Genomic DNA, 14,066 nt, shown 5'->3' on the forward strand with positions numbered 1-14,066 from the left:
TTTTGGCGTCGTATTTGGTACAATATAGATAACAAATTCTAAGAAGTTCATCAAGCACGCACCTAAAATTCCAAAGAGTAACTGGAGCATTAAATTCACTTCCAAAAAGTTTCGCTTAATTATAAGTTAGTAGGCACCCAACTGCCATTTGAGTAGCGAACAGGGTCAAATCGCGCCTCCGCTTTATTATAAAAAATACTTTTAGACTATAATAACTGTCATTAATTCTTTGACAATTCTCCTTTTTAACATGTTCTTTTATATTAAGAACGCCGGCGAAAGTGACAATTATACCCCGAAAATTATTTTACAAACAAGAGAATTTTATATAATATCGCAGTATAATAATACCCTAAATTCCTGCATTAAATAAAATTATTAAATACATGTATTCACACTTGAGTTTCTTGCCAGTTCTTCTCGATTATGTCTGTATACTGAACTGGAGGGTAGAGAAAAAATATTAATACAAAAAAAAATACGTTCACGTTTTATTCAATTTGATTTGTTTCATGTCCATCTTACTTCCTGTAAGATGGACATCTTTGAGATCTACGGACGTCACACTAAACTCTCCCCACTCTTAAACCCCTCACAAGACCGTACAAGGTTGAATTACCACCGGACGACAGTGTACTCTCATTAAATGATTCCTTCGTATTGTGTAGATATGCAAGGTTCTCAATTTTGTTATATTAAAATACAAGTAACTATTTCATTAGTATTTTGTAAACGCTAACAATAGTTACTTTCAGAAAAAATAATATTCGTACTAAAATGAAAATATTTTTAAAGTAATTAGATTATTTCTTTTTATACAAAATTATAATAATTCAGTGATATTAAGCAATTAAATTTTAATAAATTAATTATAAAGCAACATTGTGTTAATTAGATTCTGAATACATAAACAGCAATGACACTTTTTGCCAACCGGTGTCTTTTGACAAAAATATACGAGTAGCTAGACAAGTCTGTATTACGATAATCATGTTTACCGCAAACAATAAACTAACCAAACCTAAATATTCATCGGTTGGTATAGCCCTGTAAGTTTTCGTTACATTTAGAAGATTAATTTAATATTGAAATTTTAGTTAGACTTCTTATTAAACTTCACATGTAATCGTAGACAGTATACATAACAAATCTGTCTATCAATATCTCGTATCCATAAACAAGAAAACTGTAATAAACGACCTCGTATTTGTAATAAATAAATTTATCTGGCTACGATGTCGCAGCATCCGTGAACAATTTAATTTTCCTAATAAATCTTCGCAGTAAAATCCCGGGAAAAATAATTGCTCCTCGAATGCCGTAAATTCAGAGATAATCAGATTATAATATTAAACATAGAATGTTGAAGATTTGTCATCTCTAAGTAATTTGCATGCTTACAGAGGTAAGTAATTTACGATTTACTCGCTGTCATTTCGTTTATGGAATCCTTTTATATATATATAAAAGCTACTAAGCCACTACGTTCTTCGATAAATCTGATTACATATACGTCAAGGAACGTAATGTTCAAATATTTATTGTCAAAGCCATCAATCAATCAATGTCAAATAAAAAAGTTATCAACCGGAGTAAAATTTGAAATCTCCCTAAGCGTTAGTCAGCCACGTATAAATAATTTCTTTTCTTTTGTTTTTTATCTTACCTGGACTGTGGAGGCGCCTGTGATAATAGTGACCCTGACCCCCTTTTGCTGAGAGGCGGCCGCGGTGCAGAAGGTCGTCTCTCTACACCTGACGCAGAACGCGTCGCTGGTGCTCCCTCAGCAGCCAATACCCGTGCAGATACCAGTGCTGCTTCCGGACAGTGCTAAAACATATTCCCCATATTAGTTAAAACGCATAAGTAGTCCAAATACATTCTGGAACGTGCGTAGGAATTCCCTGAAGTATAAATTTTTAACCCGCATCAATTCTCCGTGGATATGACAAAACATATCTACAATTACTTACGCCTATATTACCTATACCTACCTCTCTTACTTTACTACTTATAGGGACTAACATATGTAGATGTAAGTAGGTATATTGGTACATACTAAGATAGTATATTCGAGAATTCATTGACTTGAAGAATTGCCATTTAAAATGTTACAAACATTTTGTGGAATGACTGGCAAAATATAATCCTACGTATCAAAGCAACTTGACTTTTCGTAACATTTCTTTCGTATAATAAGAAAAAACTAAAAATTTTCTTGAGTCACCAACTAAACCAAAGTAATATAGAAGTTTCAAAGCTTTTGACAAGGCACATTGAATATAACAGTTCTCAACAGAAGTATAACAACTCATGCATTATTAAGGTCTTCGAACCACTTTCAGACATTGTCTAGTAGCGTTTCAAGTAGATCATTAAAAATCAATCTTCAAATTGAAATCTTTAAACTGAAAATACTTTTTGTAGACTTACAACTTTAATACTAATATGAATTATTTATAGTAGGCTTGGTATATTTATCGCAATGTTATTTTCATTAGGTATTCGACAACACTGACTTAGTAAAGCCATTGTGACAGGTTGTAGTACACGATGGACAAGTTCCAGTAGTCACATTATTAGACAGATGAGAAGATAATAGTCGCATATGTCTTCATTTTATATCACGATTATGTACTAATAACTAAAGGGTCATATGTCACGATTATGTACTAATCTCATCCCAGCATTCTCGCACGTATTGTAGTATCTAACAATCGCCATTTAGGCAATTTTTGTATAGTTTATATAATGTACATATTTTTTTATAAATCAATATCCATAAGAGTTTTATGTTGTATTATTTTCAATTAATTTATAGGCTCCATTAAAACATCCGTCATATTTATCGTAACTTTTTTCTTAATATTATCGAGGAATCGTAAATAGAAACCTTATAATATATTGTATTTAATTTACATTTACAATTATCAAATTTGTGTATACAATTTAATCTATACCTACTAAGTAATGTATAAAGCTAAATGGGCTAATCCATCTAAATAGTAAATGTAATACAGACGATGTCGCGCGCGTAAGGTAGTTAAAGATAAAAAAATATATTGTATGAATGTTCCAGTTTGAAATTTAATAACATCAAATGAAATGGACCAGGCCCTCTATAATATTCGGTACTTCATTGATAAATTTCATACGATTAAATATATATATGAAATTTCATACGATATGAAAGTAAAAATATTATTTTACTTTTTACATTAATATAAAATCGATGTATAGAAAAAAACAGTAAAACGTTTATAGGAAAATAAAATACTTAGAATTTCAATTGAAATCATTCACATGTATTTACTTAGATATTAAACAAATAGGCTGTCAATTTGAGAATATATTAGATCTCTACGTTTAACATTGAATGGTACTTCTCTATATTAAATAGATATACGTTCATATTATGTAATGTTTCGGTCACAATGTACCTAACATTGTAATCTAATTAATAAACAACAAACTAGTGTACATATTGTTCACATATCGGGTCGGTAGTAGATAGTCGATAGTAAAACAACAAAACCTTACTTTGAAACAGTAAACACACTAAATTGGGTTTTATAGGTTGATATAAGATAGATTATACTTAGTTTGTATAACATAACATTGTTAGAAGAAAATTGTATTTACAATACACTACCAAGGGACCGAAAAGGTCTACGGCTTTTCGCAACATAAATGGACAAGAAAGAATGATTATACAGTAACTTGTCTGTATCCATAGCTATAGGCACATGAAAAAAATATGTTGGAAAACATTCGTTTATTTCTTTAAGGATGTTTATTTTGGAGAACGGGCAGCGACCTATCTTTCTTTTTTCATGAGTAACCCTATAAACATTGCTGATTAGGTGAAAGGAGCGCGTGATGTTCACTTAGCTACATATGTAGATTATAGTGTCACGAATGATTAATTTCATTTAGGGGACACACATTCTATATTACTAGCATTGACCTGTGGTTTTATCTGATGTTTGAATAAATAAAACCGACCGGTATCTTAGGTACTTCCTGAATTATGCCAGATGGATTAGATTAGTAGTAGTATGTAAAATTATGTTATCTGTGGTAGTAGGCTGATAATATCAGTAAATCACACTGTATCTACGTTCTTAATTACTATTATATTATTATTATAATTTCCCGACTCCTAAGAGCCATAACATGATGATAAGTAATTGAAAAGTATATATCTTTCAAGTAGAGATCTTAGATTAAAAATAAAACGAGATTTCATAAAATATATTCCAATTATAAAAAGATTGTTTTCTTGAACCCCTTAGGTGATGATTGAGACATTGAAGTTGAAATGTTAAAATTTACAAATTATTCATTACGAAGTTTTAATCTTGTAGCTATAATATCGTATTATTAGAAACGAAAAATACCATTCTCTTTGAAATGTATATTATTTCTGATATTAACGCAGAACAAAGAAACTTCAAAAAGAGTATGTGTCCTATGAATATTACAATGTTAGATATTGTATAATAATCGCTAGAAACCGCATAGTGGTTATATTATATTCTCAGTGACGTGTAAAACATGCATAAAATATAAAGATCTCTAGCTACATTATACAAACACGAACGTTAAATAATTGAGGTGAACCCTTGACATTAGCAACACCCATTTTATTCATATACGCAACGTATTGCGGACGTCATTGAAATTGCGACTTATTAGCCACTCTTAGAAACTCATCAAGTAAAAATCTAAGTTCCAATTACAATATAAGAATAAGGGACATTTATTCTGCATTAGGTACTTTGTAGGGTCTAGAATACATGTTTTTACTACATTCAATTATTTTTAAAACCTGTTAATAAAAGTTAACTTGTTAACGCTAAAAGTAGACATCCCCACTCAGGAGATAAACTGTAGTATCTATGTGGATTCTAAACAAATTTCATAATTGCTACAAGTATTAATTACAATACATTTTATTTAATTCAATTCGATTTACTGCTTTGGTTTTTTTTTTTTATGGATGACAATGGAATTGTACACACGCTAGCGCTAACAGTTTACCATAGCGGGGCAACAGTGGAGGATAACAAGATGAGCATGAGATCAGGTCAGTTAGCTTATCGTGACAAATTCATCAAGAATTTATCACGATAATTTCCAGGAGGAACCGCGTGGAGGTCAACCTGACCTGGTATATTTCTAGCAATAAGATCATCAGTCCATATTACTAGCAATCCTCTTTTTCACCTACCGATTTAGTTATCGAGGTAGACTATATACTGCGATGTCTGTGTGCCTCTGGGTCAGAGTCTTTGGCGGTTAAAATACTCATACAGAGGCTAGAATTTGTCTCACTTATTTCATCCAGTAAGGAGATGTATGATGTGTTGAGGGATGGAATATTGTAGTGAAATTGTAGGGCATCTACACCCTACACGACAACTTAGTCTTCTGGAATGGTAACTAGAAGTAGTATGTTACATGATGTCCGTGGCGCATATCACATATATAAGCGACAGTTATCACTATGATGCGGAAATCACATTAAACAAAAAAAAAACTTAAACATAATTAGTAACGTTTTAAAATTCTTAAATACATACATATATAGATTTTATAGCTCAGAAGAAAGGGACTGTGACAGTGATGGAGGTCGAAATTCCAACTCTTGAAATATTCATAAAAATGTATTAGATTCAAGAGGTGGGTATTCAATCTCACTCCAAACCACTCATGTGAACCTTTCGTAATATATGTTTTATTCATAAGTGCTTTACTATAATACTAAGTACATCCAGCAGTTTTGCTCAAAAGCATTACTTTAAAAACTATTCGTTTAATCTAGAATAAAGTCCATCTGTAGATCTTTCAAAAATGTTTTGACCAAAATTGTTACAATATAATAAATATGTCTTTAATTAAAGTAATAAATTTGTGCGCATTGAAACATTCCTATATATACGAGTACATCAATATTATAAAACGTTTCGTAATAAATGTCAGTCTGCCATCGGAATTTAAATGTTCATTTTATTTAGCTGAAATCCTTACCTACAATTTTATTTCTGGCTGAATACTTATGAATTCATTTTAGATATTTATTGTTCACCTCTGAATAAGCCTCCTGTTATGAATATGTTCATTAGAATGGTACTTTATATTTCCAAATATAAATGTTATTACTATTCCTTGATCTATAAATATGTACCTGTCCTGTGAAAGACATTTAATTAATTAATGTCATGTGCGGTCATTAGTCTTTACCACGCTGTGATCATTGTCCTAGTATAAGCCTGCACGGGTATGGAACAATACGGAATAATATTTGTTCCATAAAAACAACACATTTTTTTCGTATATTGGAAATGTCGTTAAATTCGTGTACAATATCCGGCGGATGCCAGAAGTACTTTGGCCTTCGCAGTTTCCAGTATATTTGTTGTCATAAAAGAGATCTATCAACCATCTTAACGGCAACCCTACAGACAAATAGCCACATTTTGAATTTATAATTTATTACTATAAAAGTAGAATATCATATACATTATCTTCCATCACGAAATATTAATGGAGGGTACCTTAGCAAAGTTCTACATACACGTGTGGAAATAAGTTCAATATGCGAAGTGGCTTAGTAAAAAATGTACCGACGCCGAGCGGAGTTTGACGTCTAATGATGTAGACACATTTTTCTCTTAGAGTTGATATTCGGGGCTATATCGTGGGCCTATTCAGCCTAATGGCTCGCATCTGGTTTAAGGCAGTGTGACTTAGGGTTGGACGATGTTTAATGGGAAAACATCGATGTTTACTACGACCCTATAACACTATACACTTAGAATACGGAATGCCGAGCTTTGTATCCAGAGATGTGGGCTCTTAGCATGGGGTTTTTGAAGAAGGGTATATTAAGGTATAGATAACATAATATTAAGGTTTTTTGAGGATCGGCCACGCGCACGTGTCACTCCTGTTGTTTCAGGCGTCTATAGGTTACAGTAAGCGAATGCCATCTGACAATTTTTTGGCGGCCAAAAAAATCCAGAATATAAATAAATCTAGGGAAAACATAAAGATTTTGACATCGATTTATAAGTATCGATACTTACAAATCGATATCGACATCGATATTAACATCCATGTCATTCTAATATCGATCATCCCTAGCGCGACTGCGCCATTAATCCTTTATTATTCTCCCTACTACACGCGCCACTTTGCCGTCGTATCTAGGTTTACTAAGAGCATTCCCATATAAGATTGTCCTGATTTATTTTGCACACTCGACTTGTTATTCTATTGATTATTTGTATACACTAGTTAACCATAAGCTACGCTGGGAAAATGCAAGATTGTAGCAATTTTTATACATGAAATATTATTCGGCGATTCCAAGTTATTTATATAAGTATACTGATTTCACTTAAATGAAATCCCAGCATTATTATAATTATTTACGGGGTACAGGCGTCTTTTTTTTTAAACGCATCATTCTCAATTTATAGCCATTACTGTTCTTTCTCAGGATGACTTGATATATAGCCACAAAACAAGCAGAGTATTTATCCTATCCACTTATGAGCAGGGACTCGTACGAAACTTGAACAATAATAGGTTGTCATTATAAAGATATAATTACCTAAGAATTATATCTAACGAAAATCAATAAATTAAATTGCATGATGAAAGTTAGAGAGCTTATTTACTTCAAACAACATGCCCGAAAGTAACTAATAACATAGGAAATTTCCATTTCAATGCTCGCACAAAAAGGGTTTTCTACAAAGATCTATTACAACAAAAAAAAAACAAAATTTACATAATATAATTTGGTTCGGATTGCTTCGCAAAGTAAATTAAGTTTGCAGACAGATTAAAATAATGGATTACTGTATTTACATTCTCTCGTATTTCTAACTGATCAAGCCTGAGTCGAACTTTCTCACTGAGGGTCTAGTAAGCTGTTTATTATTTTATATTTCAAAACTAAAGTGTAGTAAGTTACTGTTTAGAGCTAACTCTTATCTCTGAAATGTCACCAATAGTTACTTGTCGTTTAAGTGAAATATATGGGCATGCATTGCTACTTATATAGTATTTGCTACTACTACTACTTGCATAGTAAAAATTATCTGTGGTAGAAATAGATAAAACAGACCCCATGCGATACTCATACATTTACCACCAGAATAATAAGGTAGTTTGGTTCCTATTAAAACTGATAAGTGACAAAGCATTGCTCTGCAAAAGGAATCATTAAATATTATCTAGAATTAACGAAGCTTAACATAAATAAATCAATAAAATTAACAAAATTCTTCTTAAGGCAGTTGTGATTTGATAAAATCCAAGTATTATAAGTACAAGACATATTATAGTAATTTTATACAGAAAACCATTTCAATCATAGAATTAATCAATTTATTTAAATAGTCAAAGTCACCCGCCGTGTCCCAACAAGATTAAAATTGTTTATAACATAAATTATAGTACGGTATTTTTCATTATTCAGATAATTTTATGAGGAAAGTTTTAAGCATAATCAGAGAACCAACTTTCTGATTACTTCGGAAGAATAATATATTGTTGGTTATTTGGAATTAAGTCACATGAGATTTTTTCTGCGAACAAGAAAATTCTCTTTTGTGTAGTGTAGCTTCATAGATATTGTACCGTCAAACCCTTTCAATTGAAAAACAAAACACTGAGGCACAGAATACGTAATAGTACTCCGTTATGGCGTAAGTACAAATAGATACTGCTATCTACCTAATACGCGTTCATAGCCTAGTCGTATAGTCGCCCCCTATTGTTGATGTTTTTCTATCAACAAGGTCGACACCCACTACCTCTAGAGTCGAACTCGTAACCTACATTACGAATTTTCGCACGTACTCCATTATAAGAATATTGTTGGCTAGTGGCAAACAAGCGACGCGATACCTTTGTACTGAAATGAACCAAATTCTAATATGAAATTTATTTAATTATTCCCTACACCAAGCAGGTTTCTTGTGAGATTTATGTCGGTATGGTCTGATAAAGCAGTAAAATTACATGATACATAGGGCATGACATCTTAGTTATCTTGTTTGCCAATCCAATCACTAAGTCGGAATTGTAGCATCTTCTATTAATTTGAAGAAAATAACTAAAGATCAAAAAAAATAAGAATTCGTAGTGATCAATGTTTCATTCCCACGCCTTTCTTTAGGGTTCACGCCTTGGATCCAGTGTCTACTATTAATTATATACTTAATCATTCATTAGATAACGCAACGCGTTCATGATATACTCAATCAAAAGAAAGTATGAACGTGATTGATAACAATCGTTTCGGCTAACGAAAGAAGCTTAACTCAATGGAGTTCTCTGATCCTGAGGTTTAATATTACCGGAGAAGAAAAAATATCCATAATATAATTAATGAGATTACAACAAGGAAACTATTTTCCACGACATGTATCTATTATGATGTCCCTTTTTAATAAAATCTATATACATTATTAATATAAAACCTTACTACCACTACAGACAATGCCAACACTGTCGACAAAGCCAACAAGCCGACAAATCAGGAGCACTCGCGGCCGTCCGCCCGCTCGCTATTTTATAAATATGTCAACTGTACCAATAGGATAAGTAGTATGTTCCTTGCTGTTAATTAACACACGTAATTACTTAACCGTTCGATTTTGTGTATTTTACAAAATAAAACAGTTTTCCATAAGAGCTCTTTAACTCACATCATAAAAATCCTAAGATCCTCAGGCCTAAATTTGGCGCCTATAAATTTAATTTACTTTTGTAGATATGTAATAGTTTTTCTAAAGTAAAAGTGAAATTACAGAGTACAAAGGTATAACATTTTAGTACTCGAAATGACAACGCTATCCGCCCTATGTGGGGTATTGGGCGCCACATTACTTTATTTCCATCGTGCTATTCATATACGAGTAAATAGACGACAGTTACCTCTTACTATTTGGTGTTACATAAAAAAATACTATTTATATATAGATATGTAAAATACAAGCGAACTAAAAGCATTTTCTTGTTTAAATTGTTAAAAGCACCCCAACATATTCACACACTAAATTGACACAAGCTTGCTCATTTATGACGCGGGCAAATTGTTCGTGGCTGTTAGATTGTTAATGGTAAGCGCAAACATCACGTATCATTACGTATACATAAACTAAAAATAAGTCAAGCCCGCATCGAGCATAACTTTCCATAGAGGTGTTTTAAGTAATAGGTTCATTAACTTATCTTTTTTAAAACTTAATGGAATTGCATATGTTGACAACCTTGGAACACCTTATACGTTGCCTTTACTGGAATTCTAATAGCGATGCTGGAATTCTAATGTATCATGCTGTCGTACTTTGCCATTTCATTGCTATATCTCATCCTTTAATAGAAACACCGATTATAAAGCTAAAGTCCGTCGCGGCTGGAATATGTGAGACAGAGCTAATATTATTAAGTCTTTTGTGAATTTCTATAATATATGTGGCAGTATTGTTATCTTAAGAAAATTGTTATTGTAATTAATTAGGTTTCTTCTAACTAATTTGAGAAAGCATAGTTACTAGATGCCTCCAGAAAACATATAATACTTTGCTAACACGTTGGCATCATTTTCTATATGCTATAAAAATACAAAAGAAAATATTCTTTTCATTTTTCTTTTCATCTACAATGCCCATATCTATACCCGTTTACGTACGTCGCTTTGTTAGAAAAAGCTGAATGTTTTATTGAAGCCACAGCGGGAGTTTGAAAGCGTGTGCATGTAGCATTTTATATGTGCAGCGTAATAACACTCTAAACGCGTTAGCTGGTCGGTCTATTGCATTTAATGATGATATGTTTAATATTCACGTGATAAAATGTGAATCTCTAATTAATAACATTATTAGTACCTACAGCTTGTTTCCGCTTATTCGTGAATTGAGGTTTTAGAAATTACATTCATAGATTTCAGACTGTGCTTTAATATAATATATTAATAATTATAAATGTCTTATGGGTTATGCGATTATAATCAAAATATTTAATTTGTACTTTAATGGTTTACTGTTTTTGTACATCTGAACCCCCGACGTTGCAATGTTGCAGTCTTTATATTATATATGGCTATTGGGGCACATGTTCATAGAACCGTGCCTGAACACATCTAATAATCTTACTAATACGGTAATTTTTAGTTTTAACCTCCTTTCAAAATCTGACAAATATGAATTACTTAAAAGCTGGCTATTATGGTCAACTTTGTTTGACATTTGACAAAGCTTACCTATCATCACCTCATATTTTATTAAAATCCATTCAACCGTTAAGTAATGAAAAGATAACAGAACAAGGTAAGACTCAAGGACTGACAGACGGACAAACTTTCGCATTTCTGATATTAGTATGTATCGAATTACGTCGAATTATCGAGTTACGAGTTAGTTCTAATATTAGTTAATACATATATTCCATGATATTTTATTGCCATGTTGTCGATAAAATATCGTGGAATACATATATGCATTAACTAATATTATAATTAATGGTTTCCTTCTTAAATTTATAACAATACTGTTATATACTATATAAAAAATATATTAATACAAAAACTTAAATTAATACACAAATGGATAAAATGTTATGACAAGTTAAATGAAATTATTTAAATGTAAATAAAAATAAACCCCACTTCCCGTCGCTGTGTACGAATGACGTAGGTACGAGATTAGATTCTGGGTCGAGCTAATTTAGTAAAAGAACGTTTATGGCTATATAATAGACATGAGTAATAAATGAAATATGGTGCCTTCGTGCCGATAAAATGTTTGCCAACTACCTATTACTTCCGTGATGTAATTGAAAACACACTCAGCCGTCTCAAGTTCTATCGGAATGAAATTATTTTCAATGTATAAGTATGTTTTTTTTATGTCAAGCTAAATATTATAGTACAATGAACTAGCCTAACTTAGATAGAAATATTTTCATTTTTATTGTTATGTTATTTATTTGGAAGAAAATAAATAACATAACAATAAAAATTAAAATATTTCTATCTAAGTTTATATAATTATCATACCATATTATTGTCTAAGACGTTAGGTGTTACTTATAAATGTATGCAACCTCATTTTGCTATATAATGTAACTTTTAAAAAAGAACACAGAACACTAACTAAATTTGTCAGTCTGAACTAATTCATTGGAGGAAAAATACAAGATCCTTTACATGAGTACAGAATATTTGTTTTATTTACAAAAGAACAAAAGGATAGTACAAACAATTATTCTTATTTATCGCACGCTAAACAAAGTTAACCAGGATAGAGCTTATGCCCTAACTTCTGAGAATGGAAAAAAGTTATACGCTATAAATATCTACTCTATTCGTATATAAAAATATCATATAAGTATAATTGGATGTACATAACAACTTTTACCCTCGTTTAGCCTATTGATGTCTCTCAGCTCCTCAAAGAGCTAACTGCAAGAGAACGCTCAGCGGGGTTAAGTCGCCATTGTAGATTGAAACTTATTCATGTCTTACTCGTTTGTACTTTATTTACAATAAAGATTTTATAATACGACTGACTATTTTACAATACTATTAGAGGATAACTATAAATGGAAAATTGACAAGTCAATGATAACGACAGCCGTGGTAAACTTTGCATAAATTTGTCTGCGTACCTCAGTCTCGCCTATTTCAGGCGCCAAGCAGCTTGTTTTGGTTGAAGGGTGGGATATGGCAGTATAAAGAACACAAAGGTATCTTAGTACTCGTATATTGGCAACGCATGAGGGTAGGTATTACAAGAGTCACATGACCACGTTATGTCCCTTATTATAAAGTCCTATTCATACATAGAAGCAATGGTTATCACTCTTCCTCAGATGAACCGACCGACAGTTTGTCATTCCAGTTATATAAAAAACCTTTTGGCTCTTAATGTGATTTTAGAACTTTTTACAACAGGAGAATATATATATTATTGATAGAATTTGTATTGACGTATTTTTTTATACCATGTTGGCTGCCACTGCTACTATTTTTTTATATAACAAGTATATGGTCCATCTGACAGTAAACGGAATGGACGCCTGAAACACCAGGAATGTCAAGTGTGCGTTGCCGGCCCTTAACAAACCGTAAAATACCTTTCTTAAAAAACACCATGCTGTAATCGCGGGATAATAAGATAATAAAACATACTAATAATTAAATTTCAGCTATGAATTATTTAACACAATGAATAACTGGTTAGATGATAATGAATAGCATTATCATATAATAAATACAAATGTAGTAATAATACATGAAGTTACCAACTCTCATTAGAAACTGTCCAGCAAGTTTATAAAACAAAACAACAAAGTAGAAACACGTCTTAACGCCTCGCTGGAGAGAATACTAACCTCTACATGGATTAATGAAAACATTATTAGTGTGTTATCTTTTTTTGTGGATTTCATTGCTAATGTGGGCATAACAACATAACTACTATCTGTATCTATATATGTATATCTCCTTAGTAATATAATATTATAAATGTAAAAGTAACTCTGTCTACCTGTCGCTATTTCATACCAAAACTACTAAACCGATTTAAATGAAATACACAGATAGTCTAAAGACCTTGGAAACGTTTTTGAAGCTAAAAGCATGAAACTTACATTTTAGACTGTTGATTAAAAATAAATAAATATAACATTCAAACCTTGCCTAGCCTTATGGGTAAAATAAATTAGAGGATAAACGGAAATTCGACATTCGTCGTATATTCCACGTGGACAAAATCGGAGTCACAGCTATTATAAAACAATGATAAACTAAAAACTATGGTTTCATAAATCAATAGAATGATTTCTGAGGAAAGTGTAGGTGTAGAATTCCTTAAAGCTTTGTGCAAATTTAGTAAACTATGCCCGTACAAAGAGAGGCGGGGTCGTTAGCATAGTAAAAACTAAGTCGCAGTTTTTGTCGTCGATTTCTCCGTATAGAAGAAGTCTCTACGCACGCAACGGATTTTGATAAGATTCTTTTACTATTATTTTCACCTTTTCAT

The 14,066-nt window shown here is 31.8% G+C and overlaps 1 protein-coding gene across 1 annotated transcript in view; it reads right to left on the reverse strand.

The window, feature by feature from the left end:
* LOC131846076 (small G protein signaling modulator 2-like) overlaps positions 1–14,066 on the reverse strand; it is a 43,084-nt gene that overhangs the window by 18,156 nt on the left and 10,862 nt on the right. The window contains exon 4 of the mRNA XM_059195296.1: positions 1,667–1,830. Within this exon, the coding sequence (XP_059051279.1) occupies positions 1,667–1,830 (164 nt within the window). The remainder of the gene's footprint in view (positions 1–1,666; positions 1,831–14,066) is intronic.

Source organism: Achroia grisella, unplaced genomic scaffold (genome assembly GCF_030625045.1).
Source record: "Achroia grisella isolate CSIRO2021 unplaced genomic scaffold, CSIRO_AGI_Agris_v1 utg109, whole genome shotgun sequence".
Taxonomy (NCBI): domain Eukaryota; kingdom Metazoa; phylum Arthropoda; class Insecta; order Lepidoptera; family Pyralidae; genus Achroia; species Achroia grisella.